Below are 27,986 nucleotides of genomic sequence, written 5' to 3' on the forward strand. Positions count from 1 at the left end.
TGCATCATATACGATACACAGGGAATATTTCAAAGAACAATTTATGAATAATTAATAATTGCAAAAACATCATCGTCATTGAGCGTGCCTACTGTGATAATAAATTATGACATTAAAATAATTATCTCCCCATATTATGCAGGATGATTGTTATGTTATTTATGACAGTAAGTGGTATCTCTTTACAGTTATTTTTTTGTAATGATTGTGAGTAGAAGCACCCTATGTTTTGTCGTATGATTTTGTGTGTGTGTGTGTGTGTGTGTGTGTGTGTGCGCGTGTGGGGGGGGGGGGGGGGGGGGGGTCATGACATTTTGTCACATTTTGTCATTGATTTATGTGCACCTTGTTCAGTTTCCCTTTCCCTGTGCTGTACTTCGGCAACATTTTGTATTTTTGTGTTTCAGTAGTTAGTTTGTTAGGCGCTTTTTTCCCCCTTGTGTTATTTCAATGTCTGTGAATACTTTATTTAGTCTGGTAATTCTTTACAGACATTTTGTGACTTTTTTGTATCACTTTTGGGATCTTTGACAAGGACAAGGCTTTGGGTTTGTGTCTGTTCAATAGCACACACCGTAATCCAACTTCCCCCAAACAGACTAACCTTGTAATACACATTTGCACCACAAAGTGGTGCATTAAGTCACTCAAAGAAGCAACAGTGTTTGAAGCTTTTGGATGCTCTGGTGTAATCTGTAATATGAAGAGAATGTTTCCACCATTTGGACACCCAAAGATGCCTAACTTAAGACTCACAGGGGTATTCACACTCAGTGGGTTCCAGACACACTCACATGTTAACCAAAAAAGAAACAAAAAAAAAAACAAAAAACATCAAAGTATCTGAGTGAGAATGCTTTTTAAAGCGATACTTCAACATTTTGGCAAATTGGCCCATTTAGCGCAATTCCTTAGTCATTTCGAACAGCATACTTACTTTTTTTGTGAGGGCGAGCTGTTGTTTATTCAGAGGTGAGTCGGGGAAGGTTTTCGGGATGGACACAATGGAGGTGAACGGTATTTTTGTTCCCCCTCGTCAAACTCATCAAATACACAATCCAACAACCCCAAAACACTTTGGTGGACACGTTATAATCCGCACATTCACTACGCTGTGAAATATGAATGCAAAATTACGAGATTGAGCTGTTTATGCGAAGATTGCTAAAACGGAACTACTTACTAAACATGGTGTCTGGGCGTAGTGATTTCAAAAGAAAAAGTAGTTCCCAGCATTTGCTTCAGTGTCGTAACGCTACAATATTATTTGTTTGTGTTCCACAGCGTATTGAATGTGCGGATTATAACGTGTCCACCAAAGTGTTTGGGGGTTGTTGGATTTTGTATTTGATGAGTTTGACAGGGGGGAACAAAAATACCATCCACTTCTATTGTGTCCGTCCTGAAAACCTTCCCTGACTCACCTCTGAATAAACAATAGCTAGCCCTCACAAAAAAAGTAAGTATGCTGTTCGAAATAACTAAAGAATTGCGCTAAATGGGCCAATTTGCCAAAATGTTGAAGTATCGCTTTAAGGTCATCCAAAGTTTGCATTTACCTCGCTTAAGCATATTTGAATATTTAAAGTAACTGCCCGGGCAACATGCAAAGTTAGACAGCCAGATAATATAAATGCATCTTCAGTCACCACACAAGGATGGCCTGTATTTTATTAAATTTTCCTCATGTATGAATGAATGATTAGATGAGACGAATGAATGAAAAACTGTAATACTGTACAAAAGTAACACAAATCTGTATACATTACCTTGTCTAAGAATGATAAAGCATCATTTACATAGCGACACAACACCAGTCAACAAACTGCACAACATAACAGTGCACTGCTGTAATTTTTAGCTGAGGGAGCACATTTACAAAAGTTACTACCATAACCATAACATCTAAATCGTCTTACAGTTATTCACGCAATACTCACAGTCTCCAAGGAAAAATCGAATCAAAAACCTGTTGAGCCAAGACGGGTTCAACAGCCCGTCTTGTACTGTGGTGCAGTCAATCCAGCAGAAAACATAGAGCGCGCTCACTTTACCATAAGACACCAAGAAGGAAGAGGACACAAACTACTGATGAAACACGATCCCTCGTCGCGACTGAAAAACACATGCAAGTGTGAAAGCGAAAAAACGCTGTGTGTGCCCCGTCTGGTCTAACCCGAGATCGAAGGAGGGGACTGGAGCTGGATGAGGGGAATACTCTTGCACCGTTTGAGGACTCTCTGCTCAAGAGTCAGCCACTGATAGTGGACGAGGCTGCAGAAGGGGGAACCATCTTGCAGTGTGTGAGGACTCTCTGCTCCGGATCGAGCAGCTGCTGTCAGTGGACGAGGCTGAGCGTCACGACGAGCCGGAGGCTTTGTGGACGGACGAAGGACAGCCTGGAAAATGCAGCTCTGCAGCGGTTTCTACAGTATATCACCAACTCGGATGCACCCTACGTGTCAGGATTCCGGCTTTAGTGTGTAGCTTGTGGCGACGGAGTCGACAGACAGCGACTTTGGTCCGCTTGTTTTTGTCTGAGGAGCCGGACTGCTGTTTGCTGCGCTCGGTCCATCCGACACAACTAGTCCAGACATGAGTAACGTTAATCTGATTTTTTGGGACCAGTTGCAGGCTGGCAGCTCCGAGGTGGACTGGTGTGAAGGCAATTACCTAATTTACCCCAGCATCGCTGAATTTTACAACACGGTCGGTTTTCAGTCGCTGGATCTGTAGCTAACGATGTGTGCTTTTTCTGTTGTTTTGCATAATACTGTTCTTTTTTTGTTTACAGCTTTTCTGCTTCTGATTTCTTTCGTAATGCACTGCTTTCTTCTAGCTTTCCATATGATCCCCGGGTCAGCTACAGCTAGCTGTCGCTTACTCTGACTTTAAACTGTTTGGCCACTTCTTAGCTGCAGCATCTTGATGTTTATTGTTAGCATCATAGAAATGTTCATTTTGTCCATCTCAGCTGCCTGACAGTTTGACTCTGAGGCCTGATCAACTTCTGACCGGCATGTTGTCATTTTTGCTGCCTGATCAGCTCAAACCTGACGGAAATCCTCCTTTTTGCTCATGGCTGTGTCCTTTTGTTTATCATTTCAGATCAGCAACATTTATTTTTCGTTTTGCCGCCGATATTAATGTGCTTGTTCCGCCAATATGCAACACATTTCAACAGCGGGATTTACCTCATATGGATTCTGCTGGTTGTGGTTGGTAAGTTGGCTGCACGATGACCTCCTGACCCTTCCTTCATTCTTCACATGGGTTTATTCACACAGAGCATGGAGATGCAATTCATCAAATCCTAAACAGTCAGTAGTTTAACTCATCGACTTCACACTAACTGCACAAAAAAGTATTTCAAGCACGTTTTTACCATTGCACACATCTTTTGAAAGTTGCTTCTTGGTGACTGTGTTTCTTAAAATATTCCAAATGTCTTGTTTATAAATTTCCTCTCGTGTTCTGAGTGTTTTTTGACTGTGTGATGTTCATATCGGGCCATCTCTTGGTCTTTGTCTGGCTCGCTGTCGAAGATAACAGATCTTTCTGACTCGGACAGTTGAGTTTTTGTCAGAAGTTCTGTACTCTGCTAATTTATTGCATGGTTAACCGTTGCACACAAGTTGACATTGGATATGCTAATGTCAACAAAGATGACTGTTGAGGTCTTCAAAAATAATTAAAAAGCCTCCTTGATAGATAATCAGTCATAATATTGTCAAAGTCCACAGTGATGATTGTCATTCCAGTGGTTACATACATTTTACTTCAAATTCAGGCTGTTTGATCAATCATTGAGAGCAGATCTTTAACCAGGATTATTGTTTCCCCATTTCATTTTTATCATGAATGTAACAACTACAACAGTTTTAGACTGCAGATACTGACCAGAGGCCTTTTATCATCTGTGGATCCCAACAGTCATGATTAAGTACAATGTGAAAACCATCAGTCAGTCTGTCTTTCAGCCAAGAATAACTACTGTGAGTGACGTGAAGTTGGGGAGCACAATGTAGATCAAATATGTTCAGCACTGTGCTGCTTAACAAGGCCAGTGGCTATAAATAAACTTCTGGTCATAATGTTGTGAAGGTTTTGTGCTAAAGACGGTCATATCTTTACAAAATATTCAAATAACGAAGTTCTTGATTGTTTGTCATGTACATGTAATGCAGGGTAACTTTAATAACTTTACATGATGCAACAAGTACAACCAGGAAAAGGGAGGAATATTGTCAGGCTCTTTTTAAGAGTGACTGGTTCATTCAGGAGCTGCAGGCGCTGAAAGTGAAAGAGCGCTGGGTGTTTCACTGTTCTCAGCCAAGGCTTTGCTCTTCCTGAATCTTGCAGCCCCGTGTTTTTTGAAAAAACACCAGGTTGGCACGAATAACCCTGCAACCTTTGACTTGTTTCCTTTCATCGGCGGCAGTATTCCAGCCTTAAATGGTGCCACTGTGTAGAAATGGCAGCTCCGCTCTGCTCCCTTCCAGCTGTGCTGGAAACACTCAGGTTGCATTGTCAGCGCAGACAACCTGACTGAGCCCCGTCTATTCCTGAGAGGTGAAAAAAAAAAAAAAAACTGTCGGCACTGGGCTCGTGGTCGTCCCAGAGCCTGATCTGCCAGAGGTCACGTAGTTAAAATCTCTTGCACGTCTCCAAGCAATTTTAGAGGAACATGGAAGCAGCCTCCTGTTTAGGTCTTGTTTGGCAGATAGCATCTCCTGCTTCATACCGCCGGCTGCGCTCCATGGAGCTCTGATTGCATCCTTTTCTAGGAATCTGGAGACTGTTGAAACATGAAAACAGTGCTTTGGTGGGCGTCACGTGGGCCCAGCCCTCTTCCTGATGATCTTTGACTTCAGAGGGAAAACAAGTCCATACGTTTCAGTGTGAAAGCAGCGTCCAGCTGCTCCTCTGTGGCCTCCGTGCTGCACAGTCTGGCCCGATTACGTTCAATGCCAAAACACACAGAGTTTAGTCTTCTTCCTGAAATGTGGGGAATTTCGGAGGAATGCCGTCTACAATCCCTAATAAGTCAGATGTGATCTGTTTCAGTCAGGGCTGTAAATCTTAATTGAACTACGCCTTTGTTTCTAGAAATGTTAAGGTTTTATGGTTAATAGATTAATTGGTCTGCAAAGCTTGCAGATGATATGATGATCAGGATACGGGATGTTTGTCAATGACGGTCGAAATGTTCACTAAATGAAATGACCTTTAATTCTACAGTTTCCTTTTTTTGGTTGCCAGTGATCAGTAACCTCTGACTGGGAGCTTTTTTTTGAGCTTTAGCATAGAAAGTCTGTTGAAATGTTGGAATCTCCCACAACGCCTGTTATGACAACAGATTACTCTGATATTGTGAGGTCTGTTGGGCAGTGATAACAAGGAGGCACCGACTGACCCAAGCCCCCGCATTACTGCGAAACGCAGAGGAACGCGGCTTTCCAACTGTTGATTCTCCAGTTCAATATTCAGAATGCTGCATCGTAACTCTCAACATTTGCAGCCAAAATGGCATAAAATTAAAGTCATGAAAAGTTTCCTTTTGTAAAACTTTGCAAATATTGTCTGTATTTCTTTTCATTTAAGAATCATTTCAACCTGCAAGTAAGCCCAAAAAGTGATTCTTGTTGTGCATGACGTCCTCTCATATTGAAAGGACTTTCTAGTTCCACCAGATGTTGCATCGCTTCACGGGACTCGACACCGTTCAGCGCTTTTTGCACTGGTGACTCTTTTTAGCTTGTGATTGTGTGAAACAGTGGAAGGTTAGTACAGAATATCATGCATCTGATGGTTTTACTGCATTTATTTGGCTCTGTTGAATGTAAATGAGAGCATTTCTGATGGTGTTGGAATGAGAGGATTTCAGTGTGGGAGGATGATAAATATATATCTGAGAGGAAAATTGTAGAGTATCAAGACATTTTTTTTTAATCTTTAATGTAACACATTCTAAACATGTCTATGGTATAACGGAGTTGCTCTGGGTCTTCTTCTCTGTTTCAGGTATTGGATCGACGTATTTTCACGCCACCCTCAGCTTTCTGGGCCAGATGCTGGACGAGCTGGCCATTCTGTGGGTGCTCATGTGCGCCATTGCCATGTGGTTTCCAAAGAGATACCTACCCAGGATGTTCCGGAGGGATCGGTACGGCCCGTTCTTCATCATAAAAAAAAACAAAAACTCCTTTTTTGGGATTGGGGGGGGGGGGGGGGGGGGGGGGGGGGTTTAATTATGTCAAACAATGAGCCACGTCGGATCCTTGTGTTTATGCTGTATTTTGTGTTCATCAGTGAAGCTCTGTCTCAGACTCTGACATGTCACATGATGTGTTCACTGCCACTACTCCGGTTTAATAATAGGCCTGTCTGCGATCGCTGACGCCAGTAAAAACTGCATCACATGGCTTCACTTCTCTTTCCATTGTCACAGACCTGTCGCGGCCGCTCGGGCACTTCAGCCTGCCGCCTGATATTTTCCACAGCCTTTGCTTATCTGCAGCCGAGCGCTTCTCACGTGAATCGTGCAAGGATTGTTTCAGTGTTTCACGAGTAGAAATTTTGCAGCGAATCCTGCTGACGTGGCTTGTTTTTGCAGGTCGAGGTTCAAAGTGGTCATCGGCATCTTGTCAGGGATCACCACTGGCCTGGCCTTCGTTAAACCCGTCGTCAACTCGCTGTCACTCATGACCCTGGGCATCCCCTGCACGGCGCTGCTCATCACTGAGCTCAAAAGGTTAGAAGAAAAGGAGGGAGGATATTTGTTTTTTTCTTTGTTTTCCAAAAACACAATGCCGCATGCAAAAAATAATCCCTTTTCTATTCAGTCAAATTCATTGCAAAGTGAAAAACTGAGCAGGATCAAACATATGCATTACCACAATTAAAACTTAACATTTTTATTAGTGGCGTTCATTTGTGTCTTGATTTCTGCTTGCTGTCTGTACATCCCATACCGTACTCACTGCTGCTGTCCTACATAACATAGCTTAAATATGAAACATTTATGGACTAGCATGCGTCTTGTCACATCTGATAATAATCTAATAACACTCATCTGATAAAAGGCATTTCTACCAGAACACACACTGTCCTGCGAGATATGCATACTAACAAATGAATTTATCACAATAAAAATCGCTTTACAACATTTCTCTCCATGCCTTAGAAACGCAGGAAGTTTTTGGGGGACTTAAGAAATGTAAGACAGCTGCAAATTCATTTAAAAACAAGCATCTACAAATCGGTGCATGTCATACAAAGGACAGGATATTTACTACATCCTCATTCACAAACTCCTGTGCACTAACCGCGCTGAGAACCTTCTCCCGGCCTCAGATGTTGTTGGTGTGTTTGTTGAGTCGCTGTGTGACTCAGCCGCCCTCTTCCCCTGCTCTCCTCTCAGTGACTCACAGTACGGCTCGTCTTATTCACAGTGATGATGGACGGCTGTTTGATTGTTGCCTGTAAATACAAGCTACGGAGCATTTCCCACTGGCACGCGTTCTCGCAGATACTTTAGAAATCCATGAATTTTGTGTCATTTTTCATCCCTCCATCCAGAAATCCAATGCCTAACTCATATAAAGTACAAATCTGAATACAGTAGATTAAAAAAAGAAACCACACTGTTATTTATAGTCCTGCTGTAGTTTGTCCCAGGAGAATCACGGCTGGACAGAGATGGAGAACGTCATTTAAGAAGTTAGCAGATCAAACGCAGCCCTCTTTAAAGTTTTGTAGGACTAAAACAACGGAGTGTAGAAAATTTGCAAGGGAACGCCTGAAGGGCTTCTGCAACACACACAAACACACACACTATCCACACCTTTCACGTTCAGCAGAAGCAGTGGCTCTCTGGTCAGAATTGTGTTTGGCCTGTAGGTGTGAGTGAGTGTGTGTGTGTGTGTTTGTCTCTCTGTCAGCAGGGTTTATCTGCGTCTGTCGGTGTGTTCAGATTGTTGACAGAATCAGTGGGATAGTGTGGAGAGTGTGTCTGTAGTGTAAAGTACATTAACGTTTCACATTTGACCTTTTGTACTCTGTGCTATCTGATGGCATGTCGTCTGCTCTGGGGTTAATTACAGTGTGGCAAGAATGTTCCTGAAACACACAACAAGCCTTTGGTGACCTTTGGTGTGTGTGTGTGTGTCCAGTGCTTTCCTCGGTCACCGCAGTGTGGGCGCATGTTCTGTTGTTTCCTTTTCCCACAGCCGTTTCTCACCACCTTTCAAAACCTTTAGTCATCCATTGTTCAACCTGTTGGCGATTCTTGACTTTGCTGCCCGTTGCTGCCAGTCATCTGCTGCCGTAGTTTGTTTTTCTTTCTGCTCAGTGGGGGACTGATGGACTCACTATTTTCTGATTGTTTGCTCACTTTTTTTCTTCAAACAGTACAGTTGTTGACCCCACGTTCTGCTAACTTCCAGTGGAACAAAAACAACAAAGCAGCCACAGCTTGTTCACGTATTCCAAGAAGTATCATGACTCCAACAATCCTACCAGTCGTCACTGAGACACAACATCACAGTGATTCAATAGAATTTGGTTAAAATATCTTCAATCTTTCAGCTGTGATCTGTTCTCCGACTGAGCATCGGATAAGGAATACAACACTGCACTGAAAACTGTTCTAAACATCTATTTATTACATAATGAAGGCTGATGAATGCATGTTTTCCATACCATACAATCATAAACCGGAAGTTTCTGAACTTCAGGACGCATGTGTTGAAATCAATGAGGAGTTTCTTCCTAAACTGTAGACCATCTCCACCCCAGATAGAAGGGGCGGCCCGTCCTTCGCCTGTCTCTGCTTTCAACAGTCGAACAGTTACTGAACGTCTCAATCTCGTATCGCCCTCCCCATGCGGACGGTCGGATGTAGGGATGGATACCGAGTCCCGCCGTCGTACCTGATGCCTGCCGAGGATTCTCATCCATGCGGATATAATCGATTGTAACTCTCCGAGCAGAACGCGGCACTGATGACAGTTTAATAGTCTGCTTCCCTCTGGGAAGACGCAGCGGTGGCCGCCTATTCTTATACTTCCTGTGGCCGAGTTGCAGTGACACAGGATTGTTTTTTTTTTTTTTTTTCTTTCCACCTCCCCTTTCTGGATCAGTTATGTAAGATAGAGGTAGTTCAGCTCATCAGTTATCCTTTCGTTATACTGAAAGGAGAAATGCCGATGCCAACACTAATGCATCATGGGAGCTGCGGCCGTCCCGCTCAGGCTCTCCCTGTCGCCGCCTTTGTCTAAGCGCTCAGTTCCTCAGCTGCGACCGGTATGTCTGTGAAGGACAGGACTAAGAATAGTTCGTCAGTGGCACTCTGGATTAGCGTGGAGGTCAGCGGTGTCGCTGGGAGATGGTTACGCTCGTATTTATAGCTCCAGTGGACATTCCTGATGGTGAAACTTAGTGGAAAAAACTCACTACTAGCGGTCACCAGAACGTGGTGGATGGTGGCAGAAATCCTGCGCTGAGTGGAATGCAGCTCCTCTGGGAGGGTTGGCTCGCTCTCTTCAGGAAAGAGTTTCTTAGAGAGCGTTTTATTCCCATTGACCAACGGAGCCGTGGTTTATTTTTCTCTTTCACCTCATAAATACTTGGGGGAAAAAATACAATAGAGAAGGGATTATTATAGTGTGTGTGTGTGTGTGTGTGTGTGTGTGTGTGTGTGTGTGTGTGTGTGTATTTGTGTATTCTCACTCCATGTTGACTCAGTTTACCGAACTTTGTGGTCGCAGGTGTGAAAACCCCCGTGTGTTCAAGCTGGGCCTGATCTCAGGGATCTGGTGGGCGCTGGCTCTGCTCTGCTGGATCAGCGACAGGATATTCTGTGAAATGTGGTCATCTGTCAACTTTCCCTACCTCCACTGCGCCTGGTGAGCTCAAAGTCTACTCCGAAATCCCCGTGGTCTCATGATTTAACGACTGTTTATGCCAGGGGTGCCAAATATACGGTCTGCCGGAAGGCCCAGTTTGGATTTTAGACTTATTTTCTCCTAAAACGTTGAAAGAATTGATAAGAATCCTTCACAAACTGTCTTTGGCTCTCACAGGCACATCCTCATCTGCTTGGCCTCCTACCTGGGCTGCGTCTGCTTCGCCTACTTCGACGTGGCGACTGAGGCCCCGGAGCGAGGCCCCGTCATCATGTTCTGGCCCAGCGAGAAGTGGGCCTTCATCGGAGTGCCGTACGTCTCTTTACTCTGCGTGAAAAAGTCGACCATCAAGGTGACTTAGCGGCGCCGGAGCCCCGCGCTCCGTCAGCTCACACCAGCATGTGGCGGCCCCACGTCCGCGGTGCCCTGGCGACTGGAGGATCTCTGTGTTGCACATGAAGACTGACCACACGGATTTTCCTTTTCCCTTGCTCAGGCCCAGATCTGGTATTTGTTACAGAACAGTGTTTATGCAACTATGTCATCGAACAAATTGTGTTTTACTTTTATTTAATTTTTTTTTTTTTGTGTTTGTGATACAGGATTAATCTTTAAATACCACAGTATCAAAGCCAAGAAACCTTCAGTGTTTCCAACATATCTCAGGCTTTTGATGAAGGATCATGTGATCTCCTCGGAGTCAGAGTATTAGCAATACGCATTTGAGACGTCTTCAAAGGTGCATTTTTCAGAATTTAAGTAACGTCTCTTTTGTGCAATAGGTGGCATTAATGAGTCACTCTAGATGCCTGTTTGTGCTCAATCCAGATATTTTCTTCTTCTTTTTTTCTTATAGTAGTTGTTACAAGTTTACTAATAAATCGGCTGTTTTTTGAGTTGAGACTAGGCGCCTGATGCACAACACTAGACAGGTGGCATGGAAGCCATGCCTGCAATCAGAGAGCAAAGGTATCAATGGAATGAAATCATCACAGCTTCTCATTCCCGAATATTTGAATCGATCAGTATTGCATATTGCACCTTTTTGAGGGAAAATATTTTGTACAGTCAGTGGTATTTCAGAAAACCTCATTTTGAAGTGTTGTGTTGCCTTTATATACATAAATACGGCATCTCATAGATGCTCTCTGGTCATTTGGGAACCACAATAAAGCACTGGATTCATAAACTGTGATTAATGCATAATGCATTAGAGCTCCATATCGCTTAGCCAGCCCGACTGAACCCGGCGTTTAGAACGTCTTTACCCAAGCGTCACGAGAAGACGATTCACACCGAGCCTTAGGCTGACCAGCCTGCCCTCTGCCACCACAGGCTTTGAGATGGAAACTGTCGGACTTCTTTCTGTGTTGTACTTTCAGCATGCTACTGTGATTGTTCATGGGATTAGTTCATGAGAACGGTGTCTGTTATATTCCTGTACAGATTTTCTTAACTAACAATGTTTAACAGTTATTTTCTTTAGGTAAAAGAATCTAATTCTTCTAATATTTATCGACTCGGTACCCTCTGACATTCCCACTAACTGAAGGAATTGCAAAGAATGTGAAATGATGGACGGATAACCTTTGACTAAGTGCATGTAACGTGTTAAAACATAACACTTATTCACTCTAAATTTAACTTGCTCATGTTCAGCTTCTAATACTAAAAGGTCCTAATTTTATGTTTTATCTCGATTCGTCAATTTAACTTCTCTTTGAGGTATTTATGTTTGAGAGTTTCTCACCTTCCTAAATATAACGAAATGCTGCAAAAGCCTTAAAAAGAGCAAGTAAATACCGTAATTGAAAGGAATAATGAAGAGTCACTCTGTCAGTTTGTGACGTGTGTGCTTTGTAGCTGCAGAGGAAGAAACTGTTTATTAGTGAAATAAAGTAACAAAGGGATCTGTTAGTTTAGTTCAAAGCACTGAATTTCCAAATGTGCGGTGGACCTGGAAGTCAAAGCAATGCCTTTTTCCCTCTATGGTTTCATCCATAAACCAAAATTTGAAGAAAAAAAATTGAACTAACAGGACAAAAAAGGATGATGAATGTGTTATGTGGAGGGTGAAAGGGAAAACTTCTCTGCATTACAAGGCAAAACACAAATCAGAAAAAAAACAGGTTCTTGCGAAACCCTTGTTGGACATGTTTTTGTTTTTCTTCTTTCTTTGAAAACTGCCTCAAGCTGTTAAATTCTTGTTCTCCTGCAAAGGCTTCTGGGAACTCATACTGCTAAATTAACTTTGCACTCATGAAGGATCAAAATCAGAGAAATGAACCTTGCTTTACAAACTAGAATGCCATTTTACTGAAATTATGATTCTGATTTTTTTTTTTTTTTTACATTATTGAAATGGAAAACAGTTTCTATTTTTGTAAGTGAAATGCAGCCAAAAATAATGGGTTGATGATTTTAATTCATTGTTTCTACCTTTTGTATTGCCAAAACAGTTTTTTTTTTAATGTATCATCTGGAACGAATTTAGAATGTGAACAAATTCTGAGAATATTTGCGTTGTGCTACAAATTCAGTTATGCAAGCGATAAATGATAATGGGTTATTTGTTTTGATGCAGAGAAAATTACAATTTTGATGAGGTTAAAAGTGAACCAGCATCAGAATCACAGAGCTGCTGGTTAAATGCTGCCCTCTGCATCCAGACATTTGTCCCGGCATGTGGTGTGATTGTGTGAACAACTAAAGGAGTAAAATCTCTCTATTGACGTACATGTATATAAATCTCAGTGTTTCTCTGCCTGCATCGACAATACAGATAAGCTGCACAGAAATATTTATTTTCCTAAATTATATCCTGTTTTTGTAAGCAAATATTTGTAATAGATTAGTATTTTATGCAATAAACTAAGCCAATACTCAAAGGGACTGCTGGTCTTTATTTTCATGTCATGTTTTCGTCAGCAGGGGGCGATGTTTCTTCACATGAGAATCAATGGAATCTTCTCATAATGAAACCACTCAAAATCTGAATTTAAGTTGAGTTTTCTGACTGTGAGTGACATTTACTGGTTTCTTAAGGTAAAAAGGACAAAGACACCTACTTGATAAAATGTTCTGTTGTAGCATGGGAGTAAGTAAAACAAGGATAAATGTGACTCAGTTGTTTATTCCATAATGAACGACTAGCATTTTAACCACTGTGGAAAAATACTTTTAAAAATAAGAAAACCTCGGGGGGGGGGGGGGGGGGGGGGGGGGGGGGGGGGACACAGTCCTGTTGAGAATTATTTTTTATCTTCTTATAACTAGAGGGTATATTTTTGGAATTAGACATTTTTGCTTTTAAAAGTCTGATTCTAAAGAGTCAGGATGAAATAATAAAATTTGAAATAAACAATAAACAGATGCAATGGCTATCATTTAACACAGAGCCATAGCTTAATGTCTACACTATACAGTTATGAGATTGGATATTTAACTATTTTTCACAATTTTGCAGAGTTTAACACTGAGTAGCATGAACCTCCCCCCAATCCCCCCCCCCCCCCCCCCCCCCCCCCCCCCCCCCCCACACACACACACACACACACAAGATGGTTGCTGTAAGGTGTGAACTGCTGAAATGCCTTTCTATTTTTTTCTATCTATATTTTGGGAAAATAAACATTCAACTACTTTTTGATCCTTATTACTTGGGTTTCCAGCACTTTCTTCCACTTTATAAGTTTTGAATGGCCCAATATCTGACGAAAACGGGAAATGTTTAACGTTTAACATGATTTATACTGGGGCTGCATGGTGGAGCAGTGGTTAGCTCTCTCATCTCACAGCAAGAAAGTTGTGGGTTTAAATTTCAGCTGGGCCTTCCCTGTGTGTGTGTCAGTTTTCCCCGGGTTCTCTGGTTTAATCCCACAGTTGTCTTTCTGCGTTTGCCCTGTAGTGAACTGGTGAGCTGTCCAGGGTGTAACCTGCCCTCGCCCATGGCTCCAGCACCCTGTGACCCTGAGCAGGATAAAGCTGTGTAGAAGATAACTCGATGGATTCTTTTCAAAAACTCTTCCCTATAGTGAGAATAGAAAAAAAAATTCAAACAAGGCATCTTTGGTGAGTCATTCTTCTAAATTGATAAGATCAGGAGTGTTGCAGTGACCTACCAAAGCACATTTTTAGGGTCCAAACAATGATGATGAATAGAACCCAATATTTATGTAACAAATCATGCACCTTCACTGTATTCATCATTTTTCCCTTTTGGTTTTTCATTGTTAACAACTGCTCATCAAAGGGTGAATAATCTTCTCTGCTGGGGGAAAATATTGGTCATTGTGATTCAGACGGAATCAATACCCACAGCCCTGTGCCTCACTATGTATGTTGTTACTCTTCCATTCAGAGGCATGCTATGCCATTTGTTTTGCATTTGTTGGTGCACCAGGAAGCTGTCTGCCTAATAAATTAATTAAATTCTAAACAACTGATTGGACTCACCTGAACTCAGAGGCAGAGCGTGGGTCTCAGTACAGAGGGGACGGAGCATTCTCTACGGGCCCTTATGATAGTAATTTTACCATTCAAACAATCCCTCATCCTACCATCAAACAACAAACTAATGCTCACTTTTATTGAACCAAGCAAACCGATATGCCTCAGAAAGCAGAATTAAGTCACAAACCAGTTCACAAACTTGTTCTGAAGAACAAATGCACATACGCACGTGTGCACACACACACACACACACACACACACACACACACACAAATGCAGCCTGGCAGGTGTCAATCTCAGAGCATCGCTGTCCATGGTGCTGAAAACGTATGGTGCATTCACACCGGACGCGTCGTGAGCGGTGCTTTTCTATGCAAAGTCTATGGTGGACGAGCGTCGTGGAGCGGCGGGCGGCGGGGCGGCGCATCAGGAGCGTCATGAGCGTCGCTTTTCTAGCGTTTCGAGCGTCGACGCCCACGACGCTCGTCCCAGGCGTCAGGAGCGTCGTGAGCGTCGCTTTTTGAGAGTTGGGAAAACTGAACTTTCGATGCGCTGCCGCTGAGCGTCAACCAATCAGAGACGATCCCTCCGGTGCTACGTCACTACGAGTGATCCGAGCACCGATGCGGGCCGGCCAGTGTTGCTAACTTGACGACTTTCTCGCTAAATCTGGCGACTTTCCAAAGCCTCTTGGCGACGTTTTTTTGTCAAAAGCAACTAGCGACAAATCTAGCAACCTTCTCTGGTGCTCTGGAGACGTGACAGGACGTCTCGCTGCTGTCGTCAATGAGCAGCGGGTGCTGCGTGAGCCCCTCCCCCGTCCCAAAGCGCTCACAAGCGGTCAGTCTCAGCAGCGCTCCCCGCTGCAGTCAGAGCAGAGAGGAGCAGACCAGCCAATAGCGACTTTTCCGACGACGACGCGGTCTAGCTTTATTTAACAAATAAAGCCAAGCCGCTCTCCTGATGCGATCCGCCATAGCTGGAAACAGAAATCAGCCTCCAGCGCGCCAATTAACTGACGTGCGTCAAGAGCGTCGCGAGCGTCGCAAGCTTTGTGACCACCCGGTGTCAAGCGTCGTGTTTAAAGCGTCACAAGCGTCAGCTTCGAGGCGTCCCGAGCGTCGACGACGCCCGCGACGCGTCCGGTGTGAATGCACCATAGACCACAGCATTCTGATCAAGATAATATTTTTGAAGGTTTCACTGACTCACCAGTGGCTCCGATGTCAGGTTTTGGGTAGTACCGCTAGCGGCTAGCATAGTGTTTAGCATACTGTTTAACTTCCCTCCAAAGAGTTCAGATCAAGCGCAAAAGAAAAAACTCGTTCATGCCGCACAGCCAATCAGCGCTGGCTTACAGCTCTGATGCATTCATGGACAGTCGTAATGTAAGAATTGGCAAATTGGAGCCCACAATCAGATGCGTATACCTTCTCGCACACACTGCACATTTTATTATAATAATTTATTTTCGAGTAAATGTGAACACATCACATGAAACGGGGCCCTATGACTTTGTGGGCCCTGGGGCGACTGCCTCCTTGATCCCACTCTGGCTCCGCTACAGCCTGAACTGAGTGCTGCAGTTTAAATCCATTGCCTTGATCAAATACCACGCACCGCCACGTTATTGCAGTTCTATTGTACTGTGCACTTTGTTATTGTTGTTATTGGTGATGGAGACACATGTGATGTTGCCTGTTACTTAAATAAATAACTCCAGACAAAAAGTTAAGCACAAAATAAATTTTCACAGTTTATTTCTATGTAGTACAGTGAAAGATTAAAAAAAAAAAACAACCCAAGTCTCTGGTTGGTGATGGGAGTCGGAGATAGCAAAAAGGTTGCATTTAAACTATACGTCACAACAAAACACATGTTTTCACTGATATCAGTGAACGTCTCAATGTTGGCACTTGGCACAAAAACCCGACTTTCTGTTAAAACATTTCATTTGCATGAAGCGTTGTGACTCTAGTGGGGTTCAAAACACCATTGTCAGGATCTGTCAGAGTCCACACAGGTGGCATCCCCACTTGGAGACCCACACAGGGGAAGTGTAATGCTGAGTTGGTGCTTCCACACCAAGAGATGGTGATTTTTTTTTTTTTAAATGAAACTGATATGAGTTTATTCCGTTTTTAAATGTTCTTCATGTGACACTGTAAGAATGACAAATGAAAAACAAAACAAAACAAAACAAAACAAAACAAAACTTTGGGGCTGCTTGTGGCCAAAACCTTGCAACACGGAGTTCAGTGCACCATCTAGTGGTATAACTGTGGTGTTACGTCCACAAAGCAGTGATATATTTGAGTTGCCCTGACTTGGAGGAATATTATTAACAAAAAAGTGAGTAAAAGTTGAGAAAAGCTACACCCACCTGACAAAAACGAAACACATCAATAGTGAAATTCCCATACTTCCGTTGTTGGACAGAAGAGAGTAAATGATATGGGGACCCATTACTGGAATCTAGTTATGTCAATATCAGAAATAACAGAAAAACAAACCAACAAAAGGTATCTTTCCCATAGTCCTTACCTTTTCTAAATTTCACTCTTAATAATATTAGCTCAGAAATCATGAAAATCAAAACACAAAATTTAAGAATATTTGGTTATTTATAAAGATGTGGGGGGGGGGGGGGGGGGGGTTCATTTTTTTTCAACCAATCCCACAACGATCGCAATGTTTTTTAATCCCCAGACAGAGTAATTCATTTTTAATCTGTTGCAAATAAAATGCATGTTTGATGTGTAAATATTCTGCACGAAATCTTAATACCACATTTATAAAATAACAAATAAATATTCAAAATTGCAATTCTTAAAGCCCCTAGTTTAAATACCTCATATTTCAGGACAGTTAGGATTATTATTATTATCAGTATTATTTTTATTAAATCACAGTTATAAGGTAGTTTGTGTGTTGCGTCTGTTGCGTCCGCTACCGGAAGTCCCGCCCTCTCAGATGACAGAAGACGCGGATTGGTCCCCCACAGCGTCACTCACTAACAGCCATGTCTGGATTACGGGTCAGATAGACGACCATCAGCGTTAATGTGGCTGGCTCCTGAGGATTTATTTCTCCGTTACACCTCTGGAGCTCCGTGTCTCACACAGCCCGGTGTCCACGGAGGGAAACGGGGGGACTGAGCGCTCCTCTACGGCTTCGTCTGCGCATTCCGCCCGCACGCAGACACAAACACAGGATGGTGTTTATAATTGGACGCGCAAACAATTGACGGCGCGGTGGTCGAACCTTAAAAAAAAAAAGGAAAGGGTGTTTCCACAACAGAGCTGTAGATGTGATAGTTTTCATTTTTTTTCTCTCTGGGGACGGCGTTTGATCACTAAATCCATCCAAATGATGTCCGGAAAGCATTTCAAGGCTCACGAAGTGAGCTGCTGCATCAAATATTTCATCTTCGGATTTAATATCATCTTCTGGGTGAGTCTGGGCCTGGTGCCCCCATCTCTCATACACCTGCCGTGGTTTGGGGCATACTGTCAGGGCTGAGTCTTTCTTTCTTTCTTTTTTTGTTTTTTTTAGAAGATTCGGTGGGTTCGTTTCTGCAGTGTGTGTGTGTCTGTGTGCGCGCGCGGGGCGCGCACTTGCTGCCTCCTTTTGTTTTTGTGTGGATCCCTGATGATGGAGGGCTTTCCTCACGGCTGCTGCCGGTCTCTCTCTCTCTCTCTCTCTCTCTCTCTCTCTCTGTTGTTGATCAACATCAAGCCACCTTTCATCTCAGCTCGTTTCACTGGAGCCTCTCTCAGGTTCGGGAAACTTAACATGGAAGCTGTCATCCTCCCTGAAAACACAGAGACGAACACCTCCCCTCCTGCTGGAAGGAGCATCGTTTCATCACTGTGATTCTTGTTTTTGTTGCTGCTGTTCAATCTGCGCATCGCAACTTTGTTTGTGTGCAGTCACAGCAGTGAGCTCTGCAGTGGGCTTTGTCTCAGCCCAGTAGGTTGAAGTACCTGTACCTGTAGGATGTTGTCACTGTATTCTCACTGGAGTCTAATTCTAACCTTGCCATCTGCTTCAATTGCCACCGCCCACAGATTCACATTTAAGCAATAATATATGCAGTATTGTAACAAATGCAAACAGGGATGTACTTTAGTAATAATATTTGGTGCATTTTCCTTCACTTTAAACACGCTGCATGTACCATTGGCTGTGTTTGCAAGTTGTCAATTACCAAAAGTGGATAGATTATTTTAGATATTCAACATAACATAAATGAACATATCTATAGCATACTGTTATCCCTGCCTCTGGGACTGCTTTTTCTGCAATTAGGTTTGTTTATTTTGAATCATATGCTGAGAGATCTCCGTGACTGGCAATTTGTGAGATATTTTTTCTACATGAAAACAGTGTGGATGTTTTTCTTACAGACTGCAAAATGTTAGCTTTTTGTTTGTCTAAGTTGTGTTTTTGCTCCTGTTCTTAAACACAGAAAAAACACATGTAAGTAAACAATCGTGGAGGAGGGAGTTCATTCGGATTGGTTGTATTTTGAAGCATTGTACAGCTGCTGTCTCTCTCCATACTGCTCACAGGCACAGGCCAGCTGTAATCTTTACCATTGAGTTAATGGTTATTGTTTTGCTGAATTCATCAATCCTTAGCTGACTCAGTCCTTTTTATTGCGACATGAAAGATTAACATTTTTCTGTATGTGAAGTAGCTGCTATGGTTCAGCAATATTTGATGAATGAACCAGTTTTCACATGATCCACACAGTGCTGTCAGCAGAAAGTTGTTTGTTGTTTGAGACATTCAGGTAGAGAAACTCAAAGACAAAACCCCAGTGATGACTGCAGCCTTGTCTTCATTAGTTTTCTCTGTGAAATTGTGTCCCTTTTTAAAAACATGTAATTGAGCATAGCTGAAAAAGAAACACAGCCATGTGATCATTTGAGCTCTCAGATGGTTGAAAACAAATTTACTGTTTTGCTTTGATAAAGATTAATGGATAAAATGTGCAGATGGGAATGTCAGTTTTCTCTAATCCAGTAAAAAGCTCTCGGATATGAAACACTGCCCACAATTACTTTATTGAATGGGTAGCTGTGATCTGTCTGATGCTTTGTCCTCTTTATTTATCTCCTTTTTGTTTTTAAATTTGATTTAGCGACGTGTTGTGAAAGCTGAGATGTCACTAGCATTCAAAACATTCTTTGTAGTGGTTCCATTGACACAGTGAGCGAGGACTGTTCAGCAGAATCACTTCCCTCATATCATTTAGGTCTGTAACTTTCTTTACATCTTGAAATGTCCTCTGAGAAAATGCCTGATTGACTCCTGCATGACAGTGAAAAGGAGACAGCCACTTTCCCAATAGAAAAGAAAAAACACTATTTTGAAGGCTGATCTGATTCTGTCTCGCAGTTATATCACCTCACACTTCAGAGGCGTGAGTGGAGCCATTGTGCCCGAGAGCCGTCACGGGTCTCAGAGTGATGAAGAGGAGGGCCATCTGTCAGGCCCCGCAGAGGCGCTCAGCCAGCCATGCAGCCGGTGACCTCCAACCCTTCACCTCGCATACAGTATATCATCAGAGCCAATTAATTCTGTCAAAAACATCTGCTCCTTTTGCCCTTGCCCTAAATCCAACGTGCTCAGTTCAGAACCAGCCCTTTATCCTGTCGGACATATCTTAGTTTGGAGGGAGTTCATCCTGTGTGGAGCTGAAATCTGCTGCGATGCAGAATAACCAGGGTTTAAAAGGTCTGTTTAATTGCTGACATTGGTCTATTACTTACAACCTGATTTATAGCTAGGCCGTTAACTTGAGTGGTTGTTGTGTTAATTACTTTTTTGTTTGTTTTTATTGCTTGCCGCCCCTTGAAGGTAATAAAGTCCAAATCTCCTCACTGTGAGGCGAGACTGCTAACCACGATGCCCCCCTGCGGCCCACCGTTCTGATTAGTGAGGTCTGCAAATGATCGCTGTATGAAAAGTCTGATTATAAATTGCAAATCGACCACCAATTAATCACATCTGAATGAGTCCATGCGAGTGATTTGCGGAACAGGTCCAAAGTGCTTTGTTTGCTGATGTGATCTAATCATGCTAAGATCTTCCACTGTAATATAGACTCATCTAAATGTGATTTCAATGAGCAGCTGATTTTCTCTTTTAAATTCTTCGACCTGTATTCTTGAAATGCAAGTGGTTTTTGAGTCGTAACGAGTTCAGGATGTTTGGAAGATGTTTCTCAGTGTGGTGGATCTGCAGACTGACATGGGAGATGTTTAGTAGTGGGCCGCTGCCAGGAAAATCTCTCTCTGTGACGACCACAGGCTGCACTGCACAGCTCACTGATCCTCCCCTCTTGTCTCTGTCTTCTTCTTCTTCTCCTGTCAGTTCCTCGGCGTGGCGTTCCTCGGCATCGGGCTGTGGGCTTGGAGTGAAAAGGTGGGATTCAAATGTTTTCATGATGAGAAGTTACACTGATCCACGTGAGCATCTGTGAATAATCCAGATATTTTACATTCAGCGTTTGTGTCTGGGAGCCATTTGTTGGTGGTGGCGCTGGCTTTACTGAATCAGAAAGGAATGCCATGCTTTCCTGTGGGACGCCCGCCTCAACAAAGGACTGAATGGATCAGATGCAGTTCAGATTCATTCACTTTCTACCGAAAAACGCCAGGAGTGCTTTGGCTTTCACTAAAGATCGTCTGAATTATTTCAGAGTAAAGAGAACATACATCTCTAAACACCTAAACAATAGCTAAACAAAGCTAACCAGCTAGCATTCAGCAAAATACAAATTTTTGCTTCTCAAGAATAGCAACACATAAAATACACATTAAGTTTCCAGTTAGAAGAGCCGATGTTAAACAGCCTAGTTCATTCAGTGCTTCACATGATCATTAAAGATTTTAAGTAATGCCGACACATTGACCTTGAGAAAAACTCTCAAGAGCTTTTATTGGCGGCCTTGAGTCTGACATTTGGTCTTTCTCAGTCCTCTGACTTGCTGTGGTGTTTTCTGCAGGGCGTCCTCACTAACATCTCATACATCACTGATCTGGGGGGCTTCGACCCCGTCTGGCTCTTCCTCGTGGTGGGCGGCGTGATGTTCATCCTCGGATTCGCCGGATGCATCGGAGCGCTGCGAGAAAACTCTTTCCTGCTTAAATTTGTACGCTCATCATCCACTTTTCCATCTTTCCTGCTTTAAAATTAATGTTTGTTAAATTCAGTGTTGTGTGTGTGTTTTAGTTCTCCGTTTTCCTGGGGATAATCTTCTTCCTGGAGCTGACTGCAGGAGTCTTGGCATTTGTCTTCAAAGACTGGATAAAGGACCAGCTCAACTTTTTCATTAACAACAACATCCGAGCCTACAGAGACGACATCGACTTGCAGAACCTCATCGACTTCACACAAGTTTATGTGAGAACCTTTTTCTTTTTCCATCTGCCATTCTGATTTAGCTCCCGTGTCGTGTAAATCCTCACTGCTCGTTTCTCCGGTCCGTTGCTGACCTGTGTCTGTGAGGGTTTCTGTGTGTTTTTGACCTCGCAGTGGGAGTGCTGCGGAGCTTTCGGCGCTGACGACTGGAATTTGAACGCCTACTTCAACTGCACTGATTCCAACCCAAGTCGGGAGAAATGCGGCGTTCCCTTCTCTTGCTGCACCAAAGATCCCGCGGTACGTCTCTCTGTCTCGCCGCCACTCGATTTCCACTGTGGCAAAGCGAGGCGAGCCGGTATAATTGAGAGTTTCAGTGTCTTAGAGGTTGAATTTAAACTGAGCGGCTCGCTTACGAATCCGTCCTGTTGTGACTGTTTCTGAAGGCCGTCTCTGTGACAGATAGCTGGGTTATCTCTGTCCTCCAGAAGGCTGGCTGACGCTATCAGCCGTCATGGCGGGCCTCCAACAGGAAGCTCGGGCCTCAGAGTCTAGTCCTGTCTGACTCCGCCAGCAGAGCAGAGTTTGACAGCGGATGGGAGGAGATCTTGTCTCAGCTGTTTTTTTTTTTTTTGGCAGAAATATACTGTAACTTGACTCGTGCTGCTCAGAGTGCTGCAGTGGCAGCAAATCACACTCATTTCACTTTAATAACAGCGATTTCTTACCAAGCGACGCGCAGCTCCCGGCAGGGCGTCCAGCTTGACTCACACTGGCTTGATCCAGTGTGAAGGAAGACTTTTAACATTAATCGCATCAAAAAGAAACACAGGTTTTTGTGCTCATATCGGATCATGTTTAAGTATATCTTATTAAATTTAGTCTAAAATTAGGTCTGGAGTTTGTTATCGACTCAATCGGATGCTTTTAGCCTTTTTCTGCTGGTTTGTGACTTTCAGCTTCAATAACATGTACAACAAAGTCTGAATTTCATCTGTAAAGGCCTGGAGTGATGTATGCATTCTTCATAATTTAGCCATTTCAGCGCGTTTCAACTGTGTGACTTATTTATAGACATGTGACTGGAAAAAAAAAGTCATGATTTTGCCAAAGTAATCATGGGAAAAAGAAGCTCTTTAGCTTTAACAGGAAACACACACATGCTTTGCTTGTCATTCTCAAAGGACAGAGATCCTTGAATGGAAACTCACTACTACATATTTTCCAGAATAAAGTGAGAACTGTCGTTTTTAGACCTAGTGCAGTAGTTTGTTGCTGTGGAACTCCTCCAGGTCTCTGAGGAACTGTAATGAGCTGCTGTACACAAGCTGGCCAGGATAATTTCATTTCAGCGCAGAAACATAATATTCAGAAAGTTATCTTTGCAACACGTTCTCAGCTGTGGTCATCTGTGTTTTACACGAGCTACCAGTTGGTCCCTGGTAATGTAATTTTCATACCTCATTGTGACTGTGAAAGATCTGATCCCCTCTTTTTCTTAGACGGATTCAAAAGTTTTACTAGAATGAAATCTAATGCTCACTGTAGTCTGGGTCAAGGTTGTTTTTTTGTTTGAAACATTGACTCAAGTCCAAGTTTCTGTTCTCACCTCTGACACTGTGTTCCTGTGCTATGAGGGCGGGGTTCATTGGAAATGCTGGTGTCCAACACACACAGATCAAACTGAGAACGCTCCCGGCAGCTGCTTCAAAATTAGACTTAAAGTTTTAAAGGCCTGAAGCAAGCAAAAAAACACACAAACTGTTGACATTTTCTATGAAAAATAACTATTTTTGTGAATATTTTCTCAGTTGTTTCTGTTTTGTTGTTGTTTCTGCTCATACGGTGCTACAACTGAACCCAGCTGATTATTTGTTCAAGCAGGGATACACACTTTACATATCGACAGTCCATCAACAAACAGTTGTTTCCAACACTCAAACCATTTTGTCTTCACAGGAGGACGTCATCAACACTCAGTGTGGATACGACATTCGAGCCAAGTCGGTGAGCTTCAAGCAGAAACTCTACTTTTACACTAAGCCTCTGAGCCATATACATATAAAAAAACAGAATCCATTCAGAGTATGAGCTGAACTGTTCTGGGGTTCGTTTGGCTGAATGAGATCACCAGGTACTCCACCCTGGACACAGTACTCCTCTTTCAGAATATTCCTCCTCAAAATGCGGCAGCTGGCTCTCCATCGGCCCTCTGGGCCGTGTGGTATTACTCATGCCGCAGAAATGCGGTGGGAATTAGACCCCCTCCCCCCTCTGTCATTAGCCTTGGCCTTTCTCCACGGTAGCGTAATGTAAGGAAAAGGCTCAGTCGCTTTTCATGACGCTCCACATGTGAGTCAGAGGAAAAGGAGCTTCAACTCGAATCAGAGCAGGAAAACAGTGACCCGTGTGTGTGTGTGTGTGTGTGTGTGTGTGTGTTAACAGCCGAGTAACTTTAGATCAAAGGGATTTCACTGAGATATTGAGAAGACCACAAGATCACAGGAGGAATCATGTGCCGCCAATAAAAATAACTCCAGTCTAGAAAGTCCCGTCCAGCATGTTTTCTCTACGAAAATGTGAGACAAACGAAGTGATCCATGATTCATTATTAAAGCGCGGCGCTGATTTCTTGTCTTGTCAGGACCCCGAGCAGCGGTCTTTCATCTATATCAAAGGCTGCGTGCCGCAGTTTGAGAAGTGGCTTCAGGACAATCTGACAGTGGTGGCGGGCATCTTTATCGGGATTGCATTATTGCAGGTGGGCTTCTGTCATCCGTTGTTCTTTACCTTGCAACTGTATCTGTTAATGTCGACTAATGTTTATGTCCTCCCCTCCCCCTCCACACACTCTTTTTTCAGATTTTTGGCATCTGTTTAGCTCAGAATCTCGTGAGCGACATCGAGGCTGTAAGAGAAAGTTGGTGTGTATCAGTTCCTTCTTATAAGCACATTTTTCTCTTTGCTCAGCAGCTGATGCATTTAAAAGTCACCATAAATTCTGTGCACTGACATGAAAAACTACCTCCTGCAGCCTCTCATTGAATGTAATGATGAGAACTAAAGACAAATTTTACAGGACTGGAAAGTTTTGAGTGTTTGAGCTGGAAAATGAGCCAAAGCTCATATCTAACGGCGCAAAGGAATGATCTAGATAAACACTTTTTAAAGTGGAATACTATTTTACTCTGCCCAGCAGTGAGTCCAGACCTGAAGCCAGACTGCAGCTTTAGAGAAAGATGATTTTCCCCATGCAAACAGAACTTCTTCTAACTGAAAGCGCCTTGAATGAAGCTTGATGGCTGAATGTCAGACACAGACAATGCAGACATGCGAAAGAAGCTTCTAGATAAGCTGCAAGAACATTTTGCAAAAAACTTTTTTTTTCTTTAATAATAAAAATCACATGAACTGGAGTCACACTGTTATATACAAAAAATAAAAGAAAACAGTGAAACCTACAGCTCAACAAGAGGTGGCAGCAATGCTCCCAGCAAGAGATCAGCATGAGTTTCTTGATTCCTGCAGATGTAGTGTGAGCTTTAAAGCCAGACCAGAAGGGTTAGTTTAAACATCCCTGTTAAAAACTGCAGAAATTACTCAATTGGCCATTTTGCTCTTCTATAACGCCGGCTGTTATTCATTCTGAAAAGCCACATTTTAGCTGACTAAACTCCAGCGTAGAATTACAGAAAATGGTTAATCTGAACTTTATATGTAATTCATCCGTTGTCATTTCCCCTTGTATTCAGATGAGTCACTGGAACTCATCTCAGTCAAATGTAGTGCAACATGTGACATTTCATCCACAAAATACTTCAAACTTTCAAACCAACAACTTTCAGACATCAGGGTAAACAGACACTTTATTCATTCCTGCAGGGAAATTCACAAACAGATTGTGAGTTTAAACCCCTCCATATGCAGGGACGTATAAAGATTCAAAATAACCTTGCTGTGTGTCTTTTACACACGACTTTCAAGTCCTGTTATTTCTGGTTCATGTAACGTTTTGACTTGCATCATCTCATGAATGTTCCTCCCTCTGTTTTTCTGCAGTTTGTTTACCTAATCCCTCCCTGGGGTTTTCAAAGGCAAGAAGGATGTACAAAGTAAGCTTGAATTGATTTCATCATTACTGCTGCATTATGGGTATCGACTCACCTCCTCCCTCGTGGGCTGTATTTATACTCAAATGGGTTTTTGTTTTTTTCTTATTTCCACAGGACTCTGCAATTTGGACGCAAGTGATGAAGGGAAATAAATTAATCAGCTCATGTGTCCACAAAGACTTATCTGGATGTAAATTGTAAATTTAGAATTATTTTTAGAGTTATTGTAAATGAAGCGCACGCTCTGAAATGAGGTGTAGTGGCAGTACCAGCGCGGCGAAGAGGGGAACATTCATTATTGTGCACAGAGTGACTTTTTCTCTGAGGTGCTGCTTCATTTAGAATAAGGGCCTTGGTTTTATATGTCTCACAGCTGCAGTTTTAAACAGCTGCATGCAAGGGTTGTGTACAAACAAAAAAGAAAAAAGGTGATTCTGAAAATGCACTGCATGCCTCTTGTCTACTGATAAGACATCGGCTCTTCTAAATGTATTTCATTAACTTTAAGTATTTTAAAATATTTGTAAAATAGTCACTTAGTTTAGAGTGGATTGGCAAGTTAGCACTTTGTTGAATGTTTAACGAAATCTACTTAAAGCTACAGGTTTATTTACTTCTGTGAGATGATCATTTAAACCCCAGTTTGTCAGCAGAGTTACGCTGGACTGTAGTGACATGTGGTATCCTAAAGAGACGTGATGGATGTGGTACAGTGGGATTTGTAAACGTTCTTTTTTTGAAGAGTCTTGCAGTGACATGGGGGAAGGAACAACTAGTTGAACCTCACTGAAAGAAGAAACCCTAAAGATGCGGCGTCAAATCAAAACTCCGCCTTAAGCACTTTAATCTTCATGAAGGAGCGATGAAGCTGATTTGCAGCCATGCAGCTTTGGTCATGACAGACTGTTATTGTAGTCAAGCAGAAGCCGCTAGAGGGCGCACTTTCCACAAAATACCTGCAGCCATAACTTCATGGTGCTTCACACAGCAGTCAGATTCTTTGTCCAAAAAAAAAAAAAAAATCAGCTTGGCAGAAAATATTTCAGCACATTATTTTACTGTTTGTTAGTGTTCATTCGCTAGTTTTCCTTTTGTCTTTTTAATGACTTTTTTTTTTTTTAACTAAATCGGCCTGAAATCTTTTACTGATGTTTATTTTCTGTTTTGACTTTCTCTGGAAAATGGGAAGACGCACTGTTTTCAGGAGTCAAGGTGAACGGCATGCTGGTCCTGATCGGTGTCACTTCACCGATGAGAGAAATGACTGCTTTAACGCGCACGTCTCTTGAAGTTAGAGTCACCAGCATTATTTTTTTTAATGCTGCCGTAGACGTCAGGACGAAGCGGCTGATTTACTGCAGTGTACAAACAGTCATTCCCTGTAAAGGTGAAAGCAGGATTCACAAATTCTGCAGCTTAGATTTCAGTATCCTCACATGTCCAGACTTTTTGCTTGTGACATCTTTTCACCGTAAATTTTCCCTCTTTCCCACCAATAGCTTCATGTGATTGTCTGTGTTTACTGATCACACTTTTCTCTTACCACTCAGTGCCATATCTGTGATTTCTATCTGCATTTTATTGATTATTACTTCACTTTTGTTTCATGTGTGATCCTGATTCTTGTACAAAAAAGAAGGAAAAAAAATAAGGAATTGTGACAAGATGTAAATATATATCTGAATAAATGTGGTTCTTTGTACATGTTTGTGTGTGGAGAAGTTTATGAACAAAGTCCGGTGATGCTCAGGTGATATTTTTATAGCATTTCAGTTCATTATTGTCTGTGTTGGGGTGTGTTCAGCTGTTGATTTGGTTCACAGAATGTCAAAATCCTGTAACCTGTATTTCAACATAACAGGAACATTTTCGGTTTAGAAACTCAACTCTGATGAAACCAAGTGTTTGTATTTGAGCCAAATACCTTGGTGTTACTTCTGCTGTTTCTCTGACACAGAGTGGAACAACAGCCTGGTTGTTATCACTGATCCAATCAACTCTTCTCAAACACAAACTTCCTTTCATCATATACACACACAATCCAAGAATGCAAATGGTTCACATTAACTTTTGTGTATTTGATATATGTCTGTGAAAAAGCAAGTTGATATTATGAATCACTGGTAGAATTGGTAAAAAT

At 42.5% G+C, this 27,986-nt stretch overlaps 2 protein-coding genes across 4 annotated transcripts; both read left to right on the top strand.

Annotated features, from left to right (window-relative positions):
- Nucleotides 1–2,336: 2,336 nt before the first annotated feature.
- LOC115389883 (alkaline ceramidase 2-like) lies at nucleotides 2,337–12,796 on the top strand. Of its 3 annotated transcripts, none has more exons than XM_030093451.1 (6): nucleotides 2,337–2,713; nucleotides 3,109–3,222; nucleotides 6,025–6,166; nucleotides 6,617–6,754; nucleotides 9,771–9,908; nucleotides 10,086–12,796. In XM_030093451.1, the coding sequence occupies exons 1-6, from the start codon at nucleotides 2,596–2,598 to the stop codon at nucleotides 10,267–10,269; spliced, it is 834 nt and encodes a 277-aa protein (XP_029949311.1). In that variant the 5' UTR covers nucleotides 2,337–2,595; the 3' UTR covers nucleotides 10,270–12,796. The 3 variants fall into 3 exon arrangements, with proteins under 3 accessions (XP_029949311.1, XP_029949309.1, XP_029949310.1); XM_030093449.1 differs by having other exon boundaries at nucleotides 2,339–2,709; nucleotides 3,185–3,222; XM_030093450.1 differs by lacking the exon at nucleotides 3,109–3,222 and having other exon boundaries at nucleotides 2,339–2,709.
- A 4,579-nt stretch (nucleotides 12,797–17,375) lies between these two features.
- Nucleotides 17,376–26,604, top strand: LOC115389881 (tetraspanin-5). The gene is made up of 10 exons (XM_030093447.1): nucleotides 17,376–17,813; nucleotides 20,745–20,795; nucleotides 21,379–21,525; nucleotides 21,606–21,776; nucleotides 21,909–22,034; nucleotides 23,694–23,741; nucleotides 24,379–24,495; nucleotides 24,597–24,658; nucleotides 25,794–25,846; nucleotides 25,961–26,604. The coding sequence occupies exons 1-9, from the start codon at nucleotides 17,730–17,732 to the stop codon at nucleotides 25,804–25,806; spliced, it is 819 nt and encodes a 272-aa protein (XP_029949307.1). The 5' UTR covers nucleotides 17,376–17,729; the 3' UTR covers nucleotides 25,807–25,846; nucleotides 25,961–26,604.
- The last annotated feature ends 1,382 nt before the right edge of the window (nucleotides 26,605–27,986 follow it).

Source organism: Salarias fasciatus, chromosome 6 (genome assembly GCF_902148845.1).
Source record: "Salarias fasciatus chromosome 6, fSalaFa1.1, whole genome shotgun sequence".
Lineage (NCBI taxonomy): Eukaryota > Metazoa > Chordata > Actinopteri > Blenniiformes > Blenniidae > Salarias > Salarias fasciatus.

Bases quoted from the DNA above. Each gene is read 5' to 3' on its own strand.
- LOC115389883 (XM_030093451.1), top strand. From the start codon at position 2,596: ATGAGTAACGTTAATCTGATTTTTTGGGACCAGTTGCAGGCTGGCAGC. The intron at 2,714-3,108 runs GTTTTCAGTCGC...TTATCATTTCAG, and splicing joins TGAATTTTACAACACGGTCG to ATCAGCAACATTTATTTTTC. The intron at 6,167-6,616 runs GTACGGCCCGTT...TTGTTTTTGCAG, and splicing joins AGGATGTTCCGGAGGGATCG to GTCGAGGTTCAAAGTGGTCA.
- LOC115389881 (XM_030093447.1), top strand. From the start codon at position 17,730: ATGATGTCCGGAAAGCATTTCAAGGCTCACGAAGTGAGCTGCTGCATC. The intron at 23,742-24,378 runs GTGAGCTTCAAG...TTGTCTTGTCAG, and splicing joins ACGACATTCGAGCCAAGTCG to GACCCCGAGCAGCGGTCTTT. The intron at 24,496-24,596 runs GTGGGCTTCTGT...CTCTTTTTTCAG, and splicing joins TCGGGATTGCATTATTGCAG to ATTTTTGGCATCTGTTTAGC.